At 43.8% G+C, this 23,057-nt stretch overlaps 2 protein-coding genes across 3 annotated transcripts; one reads left to right on the forward strand and one right to left on the reverse strand.

The window, feature by feature from the left end:
• Positions 1–44: 44 nt before the first annotated feature.
• On the reverse strand, positions 45–5,112 carry LOC101162312 (RE1-silencing transcription factor). Its single transcript, XM_004076903.4, has 3 exons — positions 4,619–5,112; positions 1,973–4,084; positions 45–1,885 (listed from the first exon to the last, which is right to left on the reverse strand). Exons 2-3 carry the CDS (start codon positions 4,065–4,067, stop codon positions 1,248–1,250), a joined length of 2,733 nt encoding a protein of 910 aa, XP_004076951.2. The 5' UTR covers positions 4,068–4,084; positions 4,619–5,112; the 3' UTR covers positions 45–1,247.
• Positions 5,113–12,294: 7,182 nt separating this feature from the next.
• Positions 12,295–16,698, forward strand: ccnj (cyclin J). Of its 2 annotated transcripts, none has more exons than XM_023963730.1 (5): positions 12,295–12,616; positions 12,769–12,979; positions 13,053–13,352; positions 15,402–15,519; positions 15,670–16,698. In XM_023963730.1, the coding sequence occupies exons 1-5, from the start codon at positions 12,548–12,550 to the stop codon at positions 16,019–16,021; spliced, it is 1,050 nt and encodes a 349-aa protein (XP_023819498.1). In that variant the 5' UTR covers positions 12,295–12,547; the 3' UTR covers positions 16,022–16,698. The 2 variants fall into 2 exon arrangements, with proteins under 2 accessions (XP_023819498.1, XP_011482333.1); XM_011484031.3 differs by having other exon boundaries at positions 12,299–12,616; positions 15,360–15,519.
• The last annotated feature ends 6,359 nt before the right edge of the window (positions 16,699–23,057 follow it).

Here is a 23,057-nt window from a genome sequence, read left to right on the forward strand (position 1 = left end):
AAGAAAATGTTTTCATTGCTGCTCGGACACTTAAGTGACAAAACTGCTCAAACATATTTTATTGTTTTTTCCATGTTCAGTTGGACTCAAATTAATGCAAGGAATGAGACAATAACGCAAAGAGAAGAACCTTTTTTTCTTTTTAACAATGCTTTGGAGGAGAAAGACAGTCCGTGTTCCACGTCTGCTCACGTCCTCATTCATAAAAAACGGCTCCGTTCTGAAAAAGTAATGCTGTTTAGACGCGTGACCATTGGTTGCATAACTTAATTAATAACCAGGCACTTGGTGAATATTCTCAGAAAGGATTTTACAGTACCACCAGACAGTCTATGTACAATTATAACAAAATGGAGACTTGAGAAACTGGGATTTGTGCACAATAGAAGAGGAATTGTCCTTAAATCCCCGACCGCATCCGTCAAGCCACAGCGCCGCCGTGTGAGCCGTGAGGGAAGGTGTGGCGCCGCGGCAGGACGCGCGCGGCGTGAGATTGTCAAAGCCCGATAAAGTGAGGTAACAGGGAAAAGAGGAATCCTCTGTTCATAACACAACCAAAAGATTCCATCCTCGCTTCAACACAAACAGGACTAAAAAGAGGAAACATTCAATTTAGCTAACTAATAACATTTACATTTTCTTAAAATTATTTTTAGCAGATTTGACTTCAGAAAACAAAAGGTTACCGCATGAAACTGTCTCATCAGTTAAATTAACTCCCACGTCATGCGACTCTCATAGTTGCCATATTTTGTGAACAAAATACAAGTTTTTACAACAAAAAATGTACAAAGATTTCTCTAATGGCCAAAACAATAATGAATAAATGAAGCATATATAGGATAAACCATAAATACAAAGAATAAAACAGCTTTTTTATGCTTTTGCTTTCTTAAACACACACTTTGGTATTTCAGAGTAACTTGAGGGGACGTCCCAAAAACAAATATGGCAGCCCACTCCCACATTAGCTGATCCCACGAGGGTATGGCAAATCTACTACCTACAGTGTTCTTAATGGGGTTCAACATGACAGTGTACTGAAATGACCATAAATAAAGAAAAGGGAGACAATTAGAACCCCCCCGTGGTTGTGGCTTTACCAGAGTTCGTCTCCAGCTTCAATGCTTCATTGACCCTGAGCATGGGACCCCCCAGGAGGCATACGATTGTTCACAAACTCAATCACAATTAAGACCTAAAAAAGTGTCTTTTTTCCAGACTATTGTGTCCAGTGTTGGAGACGTTTAAGAGTTTTCACAGCTTGGCCTTTTCCACTCCATCAGATGCCGCTGCCGATGGCTCATCATGGTTTCCTGACACGTGAAGCTCCGCCCACAAAACCAGCAGGAGAACTTCACCGGCAAACTCCTGCTGGGCGAGTCTACGCCCACTATTTCATACTTTTTCCTGTTCAACCGACGGAACTTAAACTTCAAGGTGAACCTTTCCTGCACCGGGTTGTCCCCCCGCCACGCAGGTTGGGTCTGGGCATATCCCGGGACGTTCTTGTCGCTGGAAGCGGAGAGAGCGTCCAGAGTCCTGCGGGACAACACGACTTTCTGCACCTCCCTGTGCCTGCTGACAACCTCCATGATCTTCACCACCTGAGGAATGTCAGCATCAGGGTGATTCAGCACCACCACGGGTTGGTCTCCAGACGGACGCTTCACCGGCTGGGAGGGGTTTATGGCTACTAACTTCAGGGTCCTCTCCTGGTGCTTTGGGACCAGCTGGCAGTGCTGGCCAGCGGCTGGAGAGGACTCCCGCTGGATGGCTTCGCCCACAGACAAACACAGCAGAGGTGCATCTTCAGGACTGACCGCGCTCCCGCCTCTCTGCTCTGACGAAAGCTCGAGGCGTGACGCGTCCGCTTCCATGGCGCCTGAAACAAAGGCGGGACAGAGGAAGGATGACATTATCACCGAGCAGAGCGTGGGGTCTTCATAGAAACTGTGAGGCGTCATCTTACCCTCTGGTGTGTTTGCGGTCTGACCAAACGGTGAGCAGCTGCTTCTGCCATTCGCTGCTGCTTTCTTCTCATCATCTGCCACATGACAGTTAGCACCACTGGGGGGTTGTTGCAGTTGTACATTTGGGTCTTCAGTCACAGATGTAGCCTGGTTCAGACACCTCCCACCAGCGGGTCCGCTCCCGTCCAGCTCCATTTCAGATGAAATGAAGGCGTCTGGCTCGTTCGGAGCGTCCTCTGGCGGCTCAGTTTCAGCCTCATCTTCAGGCTTTGCTGGATGCTCAGAGGTGGACTTGGACTCTGGTTGTAGAACCAAAGTTCCGGCTTCAGATGACTGGAGGTGCTCAGCTGTGGAACCTTTGGTCGCATTGGTTTGGTGTGCGTCTGCCGCCTGCAAAGCCTGAGGAGTGCGTGGTTTCCTTTCCTCCGCTGTCTGAGCGCTGGCTGGGGCGTGGCAGCCATCGACCCCGCCCCTCTCTGACGCGCACAGAGAGCTCGGTGACGACCTCTGCTTCTGTTTGACAGGATTCTTCTTCAGGACCATCTTTAAAGCCCATCCTTCTGATCTTTTCTTCACTTTTCTGAAGGTCTTCCTTCTCCGCCGTGGATTCTGCCTCCCGCCCGTTCTCTTTTTTGCACTTCCACCCGTTGACTTCAGATCACTGGAAGTTCGGATTCCGTGCTCCTCCAGCTTTTCACACAGCTCCTCAACAACCTGAAGTGATTTGAAGTCGTCTTTGTGCGGCTGCATGTGAAGCGCCTGAGCGGGCTCGGCGTGGGCCGAAGGCGGGGCGTCAGAACAGGGGCCGTGTTCGGGCTGAGGACAGGAGGTCCGGTCCCTCGGACCCTTCTCTGTGGCGGCTCGTGCAGACTCACCCACAGCACTTCCAGCTGAAGCAGCGTCCTTCTCTCCCGACGCCTTCATCTTCAGCCTTTTGGAGTAAGTAGCCCCATTGGGAGCCACCGTTATTTTGTTCTTCACAGTGAGGACGGTCAGATCCGAGGGGGTCAGTAAGATGCCGTTTTCCACCTTCGGGTGAAGGTTCATGTCCTGGGGAACATTAGACAAAACCGATTTCAAAGCCTTGGTCCACTTCTGGTCATCGGTTTCTCCGGTGACAGATCTCATCAGAAACTGTTCCGTCTCCTCTAGAGTCGTTTGCGGGTCAGACAGATGGCAGTATTTATCCAGAAACTCCCTGCCTGGCAGAGACAGACAGTCCTGTGTCAGCCAGCATGCGCCCTTCACTGCACTTCTTGTTATCCTGGGCTTGGTTCTGAGGAGCCTGTCTTGTGGTTTGACCGCTATGGGATGGACGCCCCTCTTCTCCTTCCACTGGTTCCCGTTCTGGCAGACGTGGACGGCTTTGACGTGCCTCGTAATCAGCATTTTCCTGGAGGCCTCAAAGCCGCAGTAACGGCAGCGGAAAGCCTTGGCGGCCAGCAGCCGACCGCTGTCTTCGTTGCGCTGCACATCAGCCTCGCCGAGCTCCACGCCGTGTCCGAACAGATGCTGTAGAAAGACGTGAATGTCGCCGCTGGAGAACACCTGACACATCTCACAGGAATATTTGCCGTTGGAGCAGTGATGCATCGTCAGGTGTGCTCTGAACTCAGCCCACGAACGCTGAACGTTGTCATTACACATAGTGCAACTAGAAAAAGAGTCAGTGTGGCTCAAAAGGTGAACATGAAGGTATGAGAACTCCTGTGTGCTGAAGGTGCACATGTGGCAGGAAAAGACGGGAGGCTTCCCACGGTGTTTTTCCTCAAAGTGTCTGACCAGATCTTTTGGTACATAGTCTACGCCGTCTTTGCACTGAGAGCAGGCGAACCTGAGAGGATTTCCGCTGGAATTAGGCATGTGCCAGCTCTGCGGTGCTTCCTGGGGAGGCGTCTTTGATGAAGGCCGTGCTGGGGGCTGCTCCCACTCCCCCGTTATCTTCTTTGGTCCGTGCTTATCTTGGCTTTGCATAGCTGGGGGCTGGACGCCAGTCTTCCTGAGGTGGAGCCGCTTGTTGTGCCAGTTCTTGTTGTTCGTGCCTCCGTTTTCTCCAGCGGAGGTGGTTGCAGCGCAGATGTTCACCAGATCCATGTCTGTCCGGCAGGGTTCTGGGGGAGCAAACACACTCGTGAATGACGTCTCCAACACCCTCAGCACCATCATGCCACATGTCCACAGCAGACAGGAGAGCTGCAGTCCCACAGCAAGTCCACCTGTTGCCGTTTACACCATGGCTGCTGCCCCTCCATACTGGAAACAGCCAGAAAACCCGACGGCCGGGCAGTTGGGATATTTACCCCCAACAAAGTGCAGGAAAATGCCCCCCCCCCTCCCGCTCCACTAGTGCGCGTAAAGAGCCCACGGAAACGGTCACGGGCGAACGGGAAGCAGGAGAGTCGGCGGATCGAGTAGCCGGACTAAAAGCCCAACAACAACCGCCGAGAGGCCGTTTAGTTTAGCAGCCACTAAAATGTCCATCAGCGGGCGGCCGGTGCGGCTTCGCCCGCTTCAGCGAGGACTTCCCGAACAGCAGCGCTGAGCGTTCGGACGCGACGCGACGCTCCACCACAGCTCACAAAGAGATGAAACTACTTGGAAATGTACACAAAGCGACGCCACAAACAAAGTTCCAACACACAAACCTTCACGGCGTCCCGACCGCGTCCGACGGCGGCGGAGGCCGTCCGCTAGCTTAACCCGCAGAAGCGCGCGCTTCCTGAGGGAGTTGTGTCGCTTTTTTTGCCTTTTTCTTTTGTGGAGAGCTTGACAGCTCAACGAGTGGCAGCCATGATGGTTCCATCCGGGGATTACAGCCTCTGAGCTGCTTTAGCCTTTAGCCTCCCGCCGCCGTGCTGTCCCGTGCTGTCCCGGGCCTAAAGCTGCTCTAAAACACTCACACGTCTGTCACAGCACACCCATCTCCACTCAGTGACACGAAGCTCGGCCATTGTTGACTCAGCAGATTACTTTTCTACACGTTTGACGTTTTTCTGACAGCCTCTAATTTGTTGTTGCTCAGTTTCTATTTCTTTGTTTCACTTTGACCCCAAAAAGGGGAAAAATCTGCTTTAAATGTTCCACATTTTGTATAATATAGTTGTTTCTTGCCTCGATGTGGATTTAATTTTCTTCTTGAATGCTGATTAACCATCGTTCCGTCTGAGGTGGTTCACATTTCAGTCTCATATTTATATTCTTAAAAACATCAGAAATGTGCTTCGTGGTTATGTGTCACATCCCACACAATGTTCCTTTAAGGATAAAGGGCTCTTGGTTGTGAGGGCTTCATTCTGTTATTCCTATTTATTGTCATTGTATGTAAATGCTGCTGGTCACCCTAGTCTGATAAAAAGCCTCATTATCTTCTTTCCTCCTGAAGTCCTTTTCAAAGGGCTTTTATGGCTTGATCTGGCCCCGCTGTCTGGGCTGTTCACTGCCCAGCAGGTCAGGGGCCGTCAGCTGCAGAGAACAAAGACCGTCTGCCAGGAGGGAGACCCTCTCCTTCCACCCTGGATACCCTTTGTTTCCTCTCGGAGACATTTCCAGCCCATTCAGAGGGAGACAACCACCACTTCAATGGAGAAGCTGGCTTTACCGATCCACCTCAGGCTCACCCCGGATGCAGTTAGTCTGCAGGCTGCTCTTTTTACGGCGCAAGCGTAGCATGGAGACACTGTGATCCTTCTGCTCCTCTTTCTTAACCAAGATATAAAACAATCCAAATGTTGGCATACATGTTAACACATCATTGCCTTTCTTATCTCAGGCATGTTTTTGAGAGGACTTTTTTATCCATGCATTGTTAGAGCCACTGGGTTTGTATGTTGGTGCTTGATTAGAGGGGACACATAGGCATTAACATAATATCTCTCTGGTGCCTTCATTGATTTCTCTTTTTGTCCGTTTCAGTGTAGACGATCCTCTAAAATTCTAGCTGAAGTTTGATTTTTAACATAAAGCTCTTTCCCTGAAAGTAAGAGAAATGCTCATGTCAACAGGCTAATGAAGTTAAAACAAACTGTTTGACCATATTCAATTCAATTTTATTTGTATAGCCCAAATTCACAACAACAGTCGTCCCGATGAGCTTCGTATCGGTAATTGAAAAAGTGAAACATAAAATCAAAAGGATCATAAATACATAGAATTCAATAGGAAAATACTAAATTGAACTAACAAACTGACTAAACTATCCTAGCATCCCTGCCCTTAGACCCTCCTTCACGGTAAGGAAAAACTCCTAAAAAAACGGATTCCGGAAAAAACGAAGAAACCTCAGGGGTGTCCACAAGAAGGAGGACGGACAGGCGATTTACCAGAACTCTTGGAGAAGAATTAACTTGTCAAACCCTACAACTACATATTTAAATTCCAGCAAATGATCTTCATCCAGATAAAGTTGGGGGACGGCTGGGGGCGCGAGCCGAGCCGGAGGCAGGATCCACAGCCAGGTGTAGGAGCAGGAGCAGAGGCGAGGTAAACGGCCAGGTACAGGAGCACGGATGAGCCAACTGGAGTCTGGAAGCACTGGATGGATGGATGGATGGATGGATGGATGGATGGATGGATGGATGGATGGATGGATGGATGGATGGATGGATGGATGGATGGATGGATGGATGGATGGATGGATGGATGGATGGATGGATGGATGGATGGATGGATGGATGGATGGATGGATGGATGGATGGATGAGAGCCTTCACATATCTGTGAAGGCTCTCATCCATCCAGGACGGTTCCACAGCAGAAAGATTTAAAAAGGCTAATCTATTATGTCTCCTATCCAAGAGGCTTGGTCAATTCTGAAAAAAAGATAAGTTCTCCCACCGGTGACCAGATGACCCTTTTTACATCCAAAGTGAAACCTTTTCAAAGTCCCACTCCAATCAACTTTTGATCTATTCTCAGAGTGTTCTCTGTGGTCTTTTAATTATGATTATGCAGTTTTTAGCCAAAATGTTACACAAAAACTGTGATTCTAGGACAGTTTCTGCAGAGCGGAAAGGGTTCACCTCTGAGTTATGGGCAGGACCGACGGCACTTAGCAACTCCGCCTACCTTCTATTATAGAGAGCTACACACGTGGACAAAATTGTTAGCACCATTTGGTTAATGAAAGAAAAACTCACAATGGTCATAGAAATAACTAGAATCTGACAAAAGTAATAATAAATAAAAAATGAATGAAATGTAACCAGTGAAGGTCAGACATTGATTTTCAACAGTGCTTCAACAGAATTATTTACAAAAACAAAATAATGAATCAGGCTTGGACAAAAATGATGATACCCCTAGAAAAGACTGATAATAATGTGACCAAAGGGATATTTTGATCCAAGATGTGTCCACTAATTAGCATCATAGGTGTCAACAGTCTTGTAATTGGTCAGTGGGCCTATATAAAGGGTTACAGGTAGTCAATGTGCTGTTTGGTGACATGGTGTGTCCCACTCTCAACGTGGACCAAAGGAAGCAAAGGAAAGAGTTGTCTCAGGACATTAGAAAGTGCACAATAGACAAGCATGTAAGGAGAAGGCTAAGATTATCTCCAAGCAGCTTGATGTTCCTGTGACTACAGTTGCACATATTCAGAAATGTAAGATCCATGGGACTGTAGCCAACCTACCAGGTCGAGGCAGCAAGAGGGCAATTGATGACAAATCAAAGTGAAGGATACTGCGAATATTAACAAAAGAGTCCAGAAAAACCTCTAAAGAGATTAAAGGTGACCTTCAAGCTCAAGGAATATATGAGTCAGGTCGCACCATCTGTGGTTGTTTGACACAAAGTGGAGACGGAGAAGGAGGACACCCTTGTTGAAAACAGATTCTAAAAAATCCAAACTGGAATTTGCCAATGTTGACAAGCCACAAAGGGAGAATGACCTATGCACAGATGGGACAAAAATGGAACTTCTTGGATAGGCGCATCAGCTCAATGTTCACAGGCGGAGAAACAAAGCATATTAAGAACAGAACACGGTCCCTACTGTCTGTAGCATAATTAAACAAAAAAGTCAAAACCAGAAATGCTTTTTCATTTTCAAAATGGAGCTGCATTTTTTAACCAAAATTAAATTGAAAAAGCAATCCTCCAAAATGCTTTTTCATTTTTTTCTTCAACATTGCTTATTCTGTCACTTAATTAAAATGATAAAGAAAATGGTTTTTGACATTTCATTTTCAAAAGGTTATCTGGTAAATGTGTAGCAAAATTCATTTAGAAATGTCTAATTTGACAATTAAAATGCATTAACAGAAATGCTTTTTCATTTTCAAAATGTAGCTGCATCAAATGACTCAAAATTAAAATGAAAAATCAATACTTCAAAATGCTTTTTCATTTTTACTTAAAAACCGCTTATTCTGTGTCATTATTAAAATGAAAATGCAAAGAGGGGATTTTTAACATCCATCCTGCGAACATTGTCGCATTATTCAATTCGAATAAGCATTTCCAGAGGGGGGGAGGCGGGGTGATGACGTCGGTGCTTTCTCCGTGTGTCCAGCTGCTAACAGACACAGACATGCTAGGAGCAGTGCAGCTTTGAGTTAGCGGCAGAGAAGAGGACTTTGTGATGGTTGTGAACTTCTGATGATTTTACACAGCTTCTCAGGACTACGTAGCAGCATTTCCATTTTAATTTTGATTCAAAAAATGCAGCTTCATTTTGAAAATGAAAAAGAATATCTGGTTTTGACTTTTATTTTTAATTATGCTACAGAATCGCTTCCATACGACTGTGAAACACGGTGAAAGAAGTCTCATTGACACTTACAGGAACCGTTTGATTGCAGTAATTGCATCAAAAGGTTGTGCAACAAAACATGAAGTTAAGGCTACCATCATTTTTGTCCAGGCCTGTTTCATGATTGTAGTTTTGTAAATAATCCTGTTGAAGCATGGTTGAAAACTATGTTTGACTTAATTGGTTCAATTTTTTTTATTATTATTATTTTCAAATTGGAGTTGGTTCTGTGACCATTGTGAGCTTTTCTTTCTTTTCCTGAGGGGTACCAACAATTTTTTCCACGTGTGTCTCTGTCTACATTCTCCTCTGCTAACTTACAGCCCCCACACCCCCCACTCAACATTAGTCACTCTTTGAATGTTTTAGTGCGTGACACAAACTAGAATTTGAAACTATGTTGGGGGAGGGGGGTATGTTCATTGTTTTACACAATAAAATGAATTTTCCAAATTGTGTATGTTTTAAACAGAAAATCTGATCCACTTCATTGTTTAGACCATAAATGATCACAGCTTTGGTTCAACTGGAAATAGACTCATCTTATCAATCAAACTAGTTCAACTGTTGACAACTTGATGCTTCTTTCAGGTGATCCCTTCAATGTCCTTCACAGACTTTACAGGTTTTTGACTTGATAAGAGTTATTTGATCCAAAATGTAGCCTTTGCTGTTTAATAGGAGGAAATAAGTTTGTCTCTGATTTTATACAAACCTAATATGTTGCCTCTTAGACAAACATTTTGGAAGATGAATGATATTTATTTGTACAGCCCTTTTAATCGGTTCCAAAATGTAAGACGTTAGTGAAATAATTAGTGTGACACAACTTTAAACCCAAATGTTACATCTTGTAAACAGGGCCGGCCCTGGTCTTCTGGGGGCCCTAAGCGAAATTTTATTTGTGGGCCCTCTAACTGATCTGCAGCACCAACAAAGCGCAACTGTTGTTGTAATATAAATGAGATATCTCTATTAATACATTTGTGAATTATTGTTGCTGCCGAAGAATTGAATACAGTAAATTGCCTGCATGTTGGATGCACATTTAGTGGTGCACAACAAATTTTAAATGCAAAGAAATAAATATGAATGACAAATGCATATAGATATATATATTTTTAATGTAACATTAGGCACTCAACAAATGACATTCACAAAACTCCAACTTATTTAAAACAGCAACTTAATAGAAAATCAAATAACAATAAAACAATCCAACATAAAGAACACAACAGCTCAATGAGGGGGATTTTGGAAAGTCAGAGTCTTTCTCAGTCTGAAAAGGACCTCAAGTTTGTCAATTACAGAAGGGGTTTATTCAGACATACCTTTGGTTTGTCTGAAGATGAATAACCCCTCTTGTTAAAATAAAATATGTCCAACACAAGAGGCCCTCAGCTCTCATCTGTTTGCCTAGCTGTTGGACAGGACAAGTTAAAAAAAAAAAAAAAAAAAAAAAAAAAAAATGAAAAGGACCTCTTTGCACCAAATCCATTCTTACTGGATCAGAGAGTGTGGTTGGCCATTCAGCTGGACCAATTGGATTGGAGGAAGGTGGAATTTTGGATCCAGTCTGCTCCTCTTCCATACACGCCTCTCTTGGAGCCTCTGGAACATAAGATACAGAACTTCAATAAAAGCAAACAGTGAAAAGTAAAACAGTCAAATGTTTGCCTTTCAACAGTAGAAGTGGTGACAGCAGTTTCTTCTGCAGCTAAAAAACAAGAAATATTATTATAGAATAATCACTGATAAAGCCAATAAAAAGCCAGTTTTTCACAATTTCATGATCTTTTTATACATTTATGAGAGATTTATTGTTTGATTATTTGCATGAGGTGATATTTATTAATTTAATTATGAAGAACTTGGGACTCCATTCTCTTCAGCTGCTGTTTATGAAAAAAGGGGTTATGCAGACACTGTTTTTCAAATTACTTTACATGCTATAAAATTACCTGAGATTACATCCTTAGTGATGACAAGAACATCTTGGGATGTGGACGCTGCACCTCCTCCAATACGTTATGAGAGCAGAAGAAACTGTTGGCTGAACATGAACATCCTCATTATGTAAAATCAAAACTGTAAAATACAAATAAGAAAAAAATGTACCCATTTATAAATAATAAATGTGAACACTAATTTGAGTATAAATGGAAATATAAGCATTTATACACGTCCTTATCTATTATTTTACGTTCATGATTTTAAAATAAGTACATTTATTTTGTTTATCATTTATAAATGAGAACATTTATTTCCTATGTATTTGGCAGTTTTGATTCTCCATATTCCATGCCAATGCAAGATTTAAAAGACACATTCAATGTTGAAAAAGTCAGACTACCTGACCTGCTATAATAAACAGCAGTTTTTTTAACGACATAAACCGGAAAATGCAGAACGCACTATATGTGTTAGCAAAACAATTAAACAATACGATTATAACATGAGTAAAACATTTTTCAGCCACCATACCATAATCATTATTTACTTTTCTCTGCTATTAGCCGTTTTGGAAGGTCATGTCCGACCTCATGATCTTGGAAACTTGGATAACAGAATTATTTTCGAGTTTTCCATTGGAAATGACGACAAACGGGATTGTTTATGCAATCTTCACCTCGGATCGATTAGTATTTGACGTAAAATTGCGCAGCTGCACCGAAAGGCAGGATAATGTATAAATACGGCTCCAACATCCTCCAAACTTACCTTATGATTGATGTTAAAGTTCTTCATCTTTTTTCAGCTCCTAATGATGGATAAAATCTCTTTGGCATGAAGTTCTCTTGTCGTTTTGATCAGTGTGATAAAATGTGCTCGTATTTTTCTTTTTCCCAACTTTATTGAAACAAAATGCGCTCGTAAATGCACACTGTGTATGGCTCAGATGGAATGATGTTGACCAATCGTTGCTAAGAGGGGCGTGACGCCCTTATTTGGGTTGCCAGATTGGTTCAGGTGTGTTGAAGGGGGGATCACAAAAGTGCAAGCAAGTTTCTTTTGCACAACATTCAGAGCGCACGTTGGTACGGAAATTCTATCAAATGGGTTGCCAGATTTGGGTCTTTCTTTATTTCATTTTTTTCGCCACTTCGGGGCCCTGGTGATGACGGGGGCCCTACGCGGCTGCGTAATTCGCGTATAGGGAGGGCCGGCCATGCTTGTAAAAGAAAGAGAGAGCAGAGAGAAGTGAAACCATAGACCTTGTCCTTTTTTCCACATTTTAAAAGAATTTTTTTTAAAGTAATTTCAATAAATAACAATAACAAAAAGTAAAATTGCAAATAAATTATTACCATAAATAAACCACAATATCACGCACTCACGTTACTATTATCACATACAAGAACCAAAAAATGGAAATAGTGCATTTGATACAAACATGGTAGGCTATATTCACACTCTCTCTTTAACCAGATATTAATAAACAACACACCACACTTTTCACATTACTTTTCTAACTATAACATTCAGACAACAGCTAGGACTCACTGCAATAGTTATTATTGTAACTTCACGTCCTTGCCTTTTGTTTTTTCGGTGCGTCATTCAACGCCTCTTCTGGCGAGAATTCTATTTGGAGACGCACGTGAACGCACCTGCGGAATTAGATGAGCTCGTGCTGCTGTGCGCGAGCATTACCTGGCCGGGGGTGTGGACTGAAGTTTCTGCAGTCGGTGAAGCTTCATGTGGTCGCCGGGTAAGTGTCCGCGATGGAAGCGTCACGCGTGAAGCTCGAACGCGCGAGGTTTCCGTGAAGACCGTGTCCACGTTCGAGCCTCCAGGTCTCCACACTCTCTCTGCGTTAAATGGAGCTGGAGGACCAGTGGTGGAGAGGACAACTCGCTGCAGACATTTACCAGGCACTGCGATACAAAGTGAGTGAGGACCCCCACCGGTTCCAAAGCTTTCCTCCATGCTGCTCTGTGTTTGTCATAATTGGATAAAGTTCAGTTTTTAGGAACATGTTGAAGCCTCTATGGTTTATTGTTTCAGGCAAACATTCAAATGTTGAGGTCTTGTCTAACAGGAACTCAAGCTGCCTTCCTTCAAAGGTCAATCCCCTCAGCTCAACCTCAGGCGATACTTTGCTGACCTCATCGCTGTCATCAGCAACCATTTGCAGCTCTGCCCCCCAGCCAGACACCTGGCCGTCTACCTGCTGGACCTTTTCATGGACCGCTATGACGTCACTGTGCAGCAGCTTCACATGGTTTCACTGGCGTGTCTTCTGTTGGCTAGTATGCACACGGATGACCTTGTGCTTCTGTGAGGTCTGTCCACACTGGTGTGACTCAAAGCATTTGTGTCCAGGTAAATTTGAGGAAAGGGAGGACCGGGTGCCAAAGCTGGAGACCCTGAACGGCCTGGGCTGCATGAGCTCCATGAACCTGGTCCTGACCAAGCAGGGTTTGCTGCACATGGAGCTGCTTCTCCTGGAAACCTTCCAATGGAACTTGTATCTGCCCACAGCGGCTCATTATATAGAATACTTTCTTTCTGCTGCCGTTCACGAGGGGGATCTGCACGACGGCTGGCCAATGACCAGCGTGGAGAAGACCAAAGTTTACATGCTCAAGTATGCTGATTACTTTCTGGAGGTTTCCTTGCAAGGTATCTTTTACTTAGTGTTTAAGTCTTATTTTTCTCTCATCGCTGGTTCACAACATGTTCAAGGTTCTTTCATTAGTTGATTTTATGAATGCATACAAATATTTACTCACTTTTATGCACAGAAAACTACTTTTTTGCTTGTAGTGGGTTCTTTCTCCAAAGTAGATGTCTAAAGACATTATCTGCTTTAGTAGTTGTTTTTTCAGAAAGATTACAATTTGTTTCATTATATATTCAACATTATCACCAAATGTATTTGGTTTCTGTCGCTGTTTCTTTCATGTACTAGAATTCATGTTTTGTCAGAAGTCCTTTCAGATAAAAGGTTGTTAACTCTTCCACACCAGAGCTTTAGCTTCAGTGTTTATATTCTTTCGACTACAGTGAGCAATCAACGTTCAGAGGATTCTGAAGCAGAGAAAAGTCAGAATCATATGTCAGGTTGAGTTGGATTCAGGTGTCACATCTTAGGTAGTATAGGTTTAAACTGTTAGTTTACAGTGAATTTATCAAACCTTATAGTTTTTGCTGTAATTGGATTGAACCAAATTAGCAATTCCAGGCTCTGAGACTGAACCTGATGGAGGAGTGAAGGTCTTTTGGAGCCAAACACAGAGCATCGGTCAATCACTAGGAGCTCAACCGGTTCCAATTCACTCCAATGTAAATAATCTGTTACAATCGAAATAATGTTTGGTTTAATCTATGTATTTTTCTAGGCTAGTCTTTCCTGTCCAGCCTCAAACTAGACTTCATGTTCTGACTAAAGGATGAAGGGGATGTTTTGGACGCAACTCATTGTTCTGTAACTCACAGTTTCGCAGCCTTTTAGATGGGGAAATCTCAGGTCATCCTTGCTGGCGTGTTCCAACATTTCACTCACCTGAACCCCTCTTGTCTACATTTTTAGACTAAATAGACTACTAAATATATCCTACCAGGATGACGACAATCAAATCAATGAACTCCACAGCCTTAAAGAAAAGCTTTTAAAAGCCAACCCCACACACATGTGTAGTTACTTGCATTTCTGAAGCTTCAAATAAAACGTTTAGTTTTCATCATAGTGGTCTTTTTTGAGACTGAAGTGACAGTTTATTTTTGTGACTCACAAGGAACAACACTGCTGTCTTCATCAATCCGAGATTTCTTTGCTTTCTGAAGCTGCTTGTTAAATCATCCAAACTCACTGTGTTCCTGTGGAAATGTGTGGATCTAAAACATCCCAATGGAAGTGAGTCAGTAAGGAGTGGGAGGAAAATGTGAGAAGACTTTTATAAATCCTAAAGATCAAGTTCATGACGTTATTTAAATATAGAAAAGTGCAGTCTAACAGTGAGGCACACGCTGCCCCTTTAAATACCTACTGGGTTTTTGAGTATTCTTCACATGATGGACAAATGCAAAGAAAATAAGCCCTACATTTTGATTGGAGTATGGCATTTCTTTATTCAAATAGGTGTGAATCAGGAGCAGACGATGAAATGCAGTTTGAAAAAGATCAGATTTGTGACTCAGAAGATATGCTGGTCGGATCACAAGCTTCCTGTTCTGCTCCATTCTGATGCATCAGATATTCTTTAGGCCTGTGTTGCAGACATGTAGATCCATGAACGTCTTTGTTTTCCTGGTCTGAGCTGGAATCTGGATCTAAACTGTACGACTGGATAGCTCTGAAACTGATGAACATTTTTTGCTGCACCGCTAATGTTAGTTTGGGGGTGTGAGGGGCTGTAAGCTAGCAGGAGAGAGTGTAAACAGAGAGCTCTCAGTTATGGGGTTGCTCCCAGTTAACAGTCCCGTCCGCAACTTTGAGGTGTATTTCCAATTAACTCCTGCCGCTCTGCAGAACTTAGAAAAGGAGGCAGGTTTTTAGATTTTCGGCTACAAACAGCATCATCAGAATTAAAAGACCACTGGGTACACTTTGACAATAGTAGACGGTGAGCTCTACTGTTTGCACAGAAATGTCTGACTTTTGATTGAAATCTTTTGTCTTGTCTTTAGATCATGTGTTTTTGTGTTTTGCACCCTCACTGGTGGCTGCAGCTTGTGTGGCTGCTTCACGTCTTACCCTCCACCTGTCCCCTACATGGCCGCCTCGACTGCATCGCCTCTCAGGCTACACGTGGGAGAACCTTGTCCCCTGTGCAGAGAAATTACTCATGTGAGTTTATTATTTGACAATGGTCGCAGATCTTAATTTTACCAACATAAGCTCAGAAAACGAGGTGCAGACTTCACAAATAGTCAGACGCATAACTCTCATAAATCTGACTGTTTTATTGAAAACCAACTCTCTTTTGTCTCTGTTCAGTGCACACGACAGTGATGTGAAAGAGGATCACAAGCAAAAGTGCCGGCAGCCTGTTCAGCAGCAGCAGCAGCAGCAGCAGCAGCAGGACCAGTCCATGTACCACAGTTCAGGCCAGTCGGCCTCTGTGGCGCAGTACCTGCACCTGTCCGGGGTACAGTATCCCCAGCAGACCCTGCAGTCAGGCCTGCCGTCTAGTCACTACCTCAGTCAATCCGTCGCCAGTCTGCAGCCACTTCCTGGTTCACAGCACCCCACCAGCCAAGCCCCCGCCACCTCACTGGATCCAAAACCTAACCGGTCTCACCAAGTCAGCATGCAGTACTCGTCTGCCGCTTCATGCTTTGACAGATGATGGATGGTTCCCAGCTTGTTCTGGTGAAAGACGTGGTGTTTTGTTTTATTTTGAAATGGGCAAGAACACAAAAATCCGAATGCTTTTAATTTGGAAAGACTTGTGTAAAGCACACATGCTCTTTAGGTGCTCTCAGTGTGAGGTATGTTCTTTGTGCTGTTGCTGTCAGAGCAGATCCCAGAGGAGGACTTTTTTTTTTTTTTTTTTCCGGATGTCAGAGTAAAATGTTGTTTAGAGGCGCCGTTCCTGTTGCTGCCTAATTTAACTTCAGAACCAAAGTATTCGTTTATGTCAGAATATATCAGAAGTTTGTGCACTGTGGTGCTTTGACTTGTGACACTTTCCATGCTAAGTTAAGAAGGACAGTAGCCAGTCGACTGGTTATGGTTAAGTAGTGTTAATGGCTGTTGAGGATTTGTGTTTCGATTTGTGTGTGTTTTTTTGTGTTTATTTCTTTTTTATTCTTGTTTGGACGCATGATGAGCAGAACTAATGGAGATGTGGCTTTCTCTGCTTGATGTACTGAACTGTAAGAAGAATTGGTCACAGAGAACTGCATTCAATGCTGTTTATGACTGTTTTAAGTAAAATACAGGCCTGTGTTTGCAAAACTGTGATTGACGTTTCATGATGATGATGCCAGACACATGGAGTATAAAAGAAAATGTTGAACACGAGTGACTCCGAGCTTCAGCTTTCACCTGCTGTAAAATGGCACACTCCCCTGCAAACCCCTTGATTTCTTCATGAATGTCTTCATGTGGTGGCTTTCAACCTTCCTGGAAGATCATGTGGTTGCGACTGGGATGGTATTCGCTCAAATACTCTGTCATAGATTGACCCGACCACTACCTTCCATTTGTGTAAATGAGACGTTTTCCAGCATGTTCACAGTACGTGATCATGTTCTAGATGTGGATTTTTGCATGTTGCATTGAGCAGTTTTAATTTAGTGGTCTTGGTGGTCCATCTGCATTTCCTCCCTTGCTGTCCATGAATTCTGACTAAGAAGAGCTCAAGCTAGCTTTTAGCACTTTTCAAACGAAGTAGAATAGTGGAAGCAAACTAGTGTGGACCAATCGGGGGGGGGGGGGGGGGGGGGGGGGGGGGCAGCACATTTAGCCTGCTTTTCTTCATTTTGGTAAACATTATTTCATTCTCAGTGGAAGGCTAACTTCAGGCTGATGATGCTCCAAATTGCGTTCACACACACTTCACTTTTGCTCAAATGAGGTTGCAAAGGGGTTCTGTTGAGTTTCAAAGTATGTGAACTTGCATTCTGAATGAGGAGGGGCTGGATGTTTCTACCATTTTCATTAGGTTTGTTCTCATAATGGAGTAGTGGTTAGCGCCCTCGGCCCACAGCAAAGAAGGCTCTGCGGGGCCCCAGCTGGCGCTCCCTGGGCATGTGTGGGTCCTCTTCAGGAACCCCGGCCTCCTCCCACAGTCCAAAAGGATGCTGCATAGCTTATTTGAGTGCTCTAAATTGCCTCTAGGTGTGTGTGGTCCTGCAACAGCCTGGTGACCTGTTTAGGGTGGACAGCAACCTGTGACCCCAAAAGGGACACAAGATGGGAAGACAGGTTTTAAATGTATTTTTTTAATTACAATACAATATTAGTTGTAAGGACAAGGATTAAAGTTGTTCCAGAACATTTCTGTGGTTTGAGTAAACTTAAAGTGGTGCAAACTTTAATTTAGACTGAATGTGTTACCGATGCAGTCATGTACAGTGAGTGTATGGTATTTTCCATCTAATTGTGTGGCTGAGTCTTAAGACCTCAGCGGTGAGGTTTGGACCCCCCCTGGGCTGAAAAGATGAAAGACCAGTTTTGGCTGTTTAAACTGTTGTTGCAGGACGACAGCAGGGTTAGCAAACTGGTTCAGATGTTGACCCAACTGGTTGTACTTCTGCCAAGCAGGCCAGAGGATTTATAAAACACCAAACAATCTAACCCAAAAACAAGGATTCCTATTTTCTCAAACCATTTCCAATATGAATCCTTGATGCAACAAGAAGTCACATTGGAAATGCTTCAGGAAAATAAACACTGATGTTTGATGCGTAATGATGAACAAGTCATCCTCATGAACCAGTGCTACGTACCCAAACCCAAGTCCGCTACACACAGCGGCATGAGCCGAAACAAAATAACTCAAAGTAAACGGGATGCAACAACCAATAGAAGGAGCAGTTGACAAGTTGACATGCTTTTTCTGCTGAGCTAGACGGCGGCAGCTTCTCTTCTCCGTCTGCTTCTCCTGACAATCAGCTGTCCGGGTGATGGCCCTTCAGTCAGCTGATCCTCCCCAGCCGTCCCACCTCCCAGCTGATTGAGTCGCTGAAACAGAGAACAGAAAAACAAAGAACTGGAAGGCCATAACACCCCTTCCCATAAGATCAAGTTACTAAGCCGCCCCCAAACTAAATGTGTGCGACTCACGTTAGCAGAAGAAAAAGTCCCTCTGGTGACAGAGCATCAGCCACTACGTTATCTGTTCCCCGTTTGTGTTTCATTTCCAAATTGCACTTCTGAACCAGCTGGTTGCACATTCCAGCACAAATGGGTTGTATATACTTAGTGGCAATGAGGAGGAGGCCGCGTGCATGTCAAAGTGTTGCAGGGCAAGCAGAAGGCCAAGGGTCTCCTTCACAATTGGTGCTGCTTGAACTTGGCGGAGATATAAGAAACTGGGAGAGAGATGCCCTCCCTGTCCTCCCGCATCAGGACAGCCTCTGCCCCAGATATACGAGCATCGACCTCGATTTTACCAGGCATGGAAAATTCAGGAGCGGCTAACACAGGCCCAAGGACTGATTGTAGGTCACACTTGTAGTGCAGACAGGGTAGTCCAGTAGCAGACACCTTAGCATTAAGTAGACAAACCTGGCCTTGACTCACCTTTCCCAAACAGCCCTCTTGACCTCAAATTTAGCCATCAACCAGCTTGGAACAGATCTGTGGGGTCAATAGCCCTGCAAATGAAGCAGGAACAACATAAACAAACACTGATGAACTGAATCCCACAGTTTGCTTGTTAGTCAGAGCTATAGTGTTTTACTAGAGAGAAACGCAGCTTAAAGTAATAAAGACAGAAGAGTCATTGATGATGATGATGATGGAGGCTCCTCAAAGACTCACATGAACATGTAAATATGATTTTGTATTTCTACTTTTTCTGCATGGAGTGCTCTTGAAACTGTTCTTAAGCTTGAAAGGCGGGTTGAACTCTGCTGTTCCTCTGAGTCATTTCCTCTCAGAAAGTTTTTTTTTCCTTCTCTCTTGCAGCTTAAAGACATTGACTTGATGTTTTATTCCGACACTGTCTTGACCAAACCAAATGCATTTGTGGAGCTCAGTTGACAGTCAGCAGGGGGCAGTACATGCAAGGGACTTTTAAATATCTATTTTTTGACTTTTTTATCAGAAAAACTCCAGTGTCTATGTATAGGAGCACATTTAAATGTCGTAATGTAAGCCATTCCTTTAACACGTTTCATCAGTCTGAAGATTTTCCTATTTTTCCATCTGAGCTGTCTGGGATATAAAATGTCAGATCAGCAGAGCTCACTGACAAAACCTTCAGTTGTTCAGATTAATGACAGTCCATCCAAGATCTTTTATGATTGTTATGGGACAAAAAGCCTGAATGCTTTAATATTTTGTAATATGAACTTTCAATCTAAACATAGCAGTTGATTTTTTTCCTCATTTATTGAAATGACATTCTATGTAGCTCCATGTAAAATTGATGGCACTGTGTTATATTTTCAATTAAAGCTAACTTATACAGGTGTGGAATTGATGGAAAGTAGGCAAAGAGTCCCCGTAAAATTAATTTTAAAATGACTCAGACCCCATATTAACAGGGGGGTTTTACATGTCCCATTACTGCGATTTGCTCCTAAGTCATTTCACACAATGCAGCACCTACAAGTGGCCAATGACATGCAAAAACATCTGCTAAGCTTCAGGAACATCACTACCGACTTTCAAAATGAAATTTCTGAGATACGATCTCCAGACTGTCATTCCAGTTCAAAGTAACATCAGACAACAAAAATGCTTTTATTGACTGGTTGTTAACACAGCTATTGTCCAGGACAGTACTGGCGCCACAAAAGAGATGAACTGGAAACCAGACACATACATAATTAAAGCCGTGAGCTGCGTTGTATGGACCGCAGACACTATGCGATTTCGTGAAAATCGCACAAACAAAAGAGTCGTTTTCCCATATTGTTGAAAAACGGGAAAATCGCCAATTCTCAAAGTTCGCCACAAAATGGCCACCAAGGCGTAGGCCGTGTGGCCATCCCATTATGATTCTTCCAAACTTCCTTGAGATATCCCAGACACTTGTGTTTTGGTTTTGTTAGGGATTTTCTAGTCTTTTTTTCTTTCTTTCTTTTTTGACTCCACACGCATTTTTCGGCCCATTAATTTTTTTTACGCCATCGCTAGCTGTGATGTCATCGTCTTGGTGGGGGTGTCATTCACTTTGCTGAAAGTTCATTTTTGCCGGGTCCTAGGCGTGTGCAAATTTTGGTGACTTGTCAGGCATGTGGCGGGGGACAGATCTTCGCCCAAAGATGCAGTAATCTTTCCAACCACGGAAGCAATCTGATCCTTGCAGTCAGTGATGCTGCTGAGGGCCATAATTAACTGACTTAAGACAGCCGTGGGTCATTAACAACTGGAACCTGGTGTGACTGACTAAAACAGAACATGAAGAACCAAGAAAACAACAGGCAAACAAAACTAGAGTTACAGGCAACCTGACTCAGTCAGTGACTGGGTGAGTTCATTTATAAAAATCAAAAGTGTTTGAATTCAAACAAGGAATGGATTAAGAAACAAAATAATGTTAAAGGTTGCCCCCCCCCCCCCTGAAGAGGAAGTCTATATCAGATGGTTATCTCGGTGCCATTTAGTTCAAATGGCAGTTTCACAAATGACAAACTGCACCTTCCACCAAAGACAAAACAATCTCATCTTCTGGCGGTAAACACTGGCGCACGTAAGCTTCCTGAAGGCACACGATGGGAACTACTGCAGTGGCATAAAGTCATTTCTGTCTCAAAGTCATGAATTTTTGTTTCAAAATCCTTTTTTTTTGTCCACACATATTAATACTGTTCTGCATTTGCAACCAACAATGATAATTTGTTTACCTACTGTAACTATAGGGTTTAAGGACATTTTGAAATGACTGACCTTTGTGAAGTTAAATACAGTCAGGTTGTTAAATCTGAAAGCAAAAGAGGCTTTGCCTTTTTGCAGTACCCACTGAATGCTCCTGATGTCTTTAACTCAAGTTTAAACTGATTATCTGCAGATTGACTAAGCTGTTTTAGAGTTGCTGCCGTTCTATTTCGGTCTGAAGGTTATCCAGTTGATGTGTGGCGATCTGCACATGGAAAATGAGGTGGATACAGTTCAGAGCTTTATGGGAAAACCAGTCAAGCAGGCAACAGCTTCCTTTGGCCATGTGGTTGCACTAATTAAAGATCCCTTTAAATACGTTACATGGACAGAGAAGAATGTACTGTTGGTAATTGTAATCTATGATGCTGCACATAAAACAAAAGAAGTTATATCAATCTGTGCACAAAAATATGTCTGTCTCGTTACATCACAGAAGTCAAAAGATTTTCCAAAGGCTTACAAGTGTAATATACATGGTTGCTGTTTTAAAAAGCTACATCTGATCTTACAATAATCAGATGTACCTTTTTAAAACATTAAATCAAGAGTGCATTCCTGATTTCTTTGATTCCTTTGCAATACCGTAAAGATGTGTTTTTAAGGAGGGGAATGGAACCACTGCAGTTGAAAAGTATACCAATATAGCAAAACCCCTAAATGGTAAAGGTTTATAATGGTGTGGTGGGATTGTTTTGTAAAAACAACTGACAAAACCAATGAAGTCTATGTGGTGTACTTCAGCATCTGTACAACCTGAGCCTTAACCTTCAGAGGATCCCAGTGCTGTGGAAGACTTCCTGCCTCGTCCCTGTGCCAAAGAAAAACCATCCAGAGTCGCCTAGTGACTACAGGCCTATAGCACTGACCTCCCATGTTATGAAGGTCATGGAGCGGCTGGTGCTGTCACATCTCAGACCCCTGGTGAGCCCTTTCCAAGACCCACTGCAGTTTGCATACCAACCCAAGGCGGGAGTGGAGGATGCACTGCTATACCTGCTGCAGAGAGCATACTCCTCCCTGGAAAAGCCTAACACCACAGTGAGGATCATGTTCTTTGACTTTTCTTCAGCCTTCAATACCATCCAGCCGAGACTGATGAGGGAGAAGTTAGAGAAGATGCAGGTGGATGCCCCCCTGGTCTCGTGGATTGAGGACTACCTGACAGGTCGACCTCAGTTTGTGAGACTGCAGAGCTGTGTGTCTGACACCCTGACAAGCAACACTGGAGCCCCTCAGGGAACCGTGCTGTCCCCCTTCCTATTCACCACATACACAGCTGACTTCAAGTACCACTCTGAGCTCTGCCACCTCCAGAAGTACTCTGATGACACAGCTGTAGTCGGGTGTGTGAAAGATGGATGGGAGGAGGAGTACAGGAGCCTCGTGGAGCGCTTCGTCAGGTGGTCTGGGGAAAATTACCTGCAGCTAAATGTGGCCAAGACTAAAGAGATGGTGATAGATTTTAGCAGGAGAAAGTCTTCGCCCCCCCCCAGTCTGTATCGGTGGGACGGATGTGGAAGTTGTCTCGTCCTACAAGTTCCTGGGAGTACATCTAGACGATAAACTGGACTGGTCCACAAACACTGAGGCCGTCTACAAGAAGGGCACGAGCAGGCTCTACTTCCTGAGGAGACTCAGGTCCTTCAATGTTTGCAGCAGGATGCTCTACATGTTCTACCAGTCTGTCATGGCAAGCACCATCTTCTTTGCTGCAGTGTGCTGGGGTGCTGGCATCAAAGCAAAGGACGCCAACAGACTGAACAAACTCATTAGGAAAGCAGGGTCTGTCATTGGCCTCAAGCCTGCCAAGCTGGAAGAGGTGGTTG

Source organism: Oryzias latipes, chromosome 15, assembly GCF_002234675.1.
Source record: "Oryzias latipes chromosome 15, ASM223467v1".
Classification (NCBI taxonomy): domain Eukaryota; kingdom Metazoa; phylum Chordata; class Actinopteri; order Beloniformes; family Adrianichthyidae; genus Oryzias; species Oryzias latipes.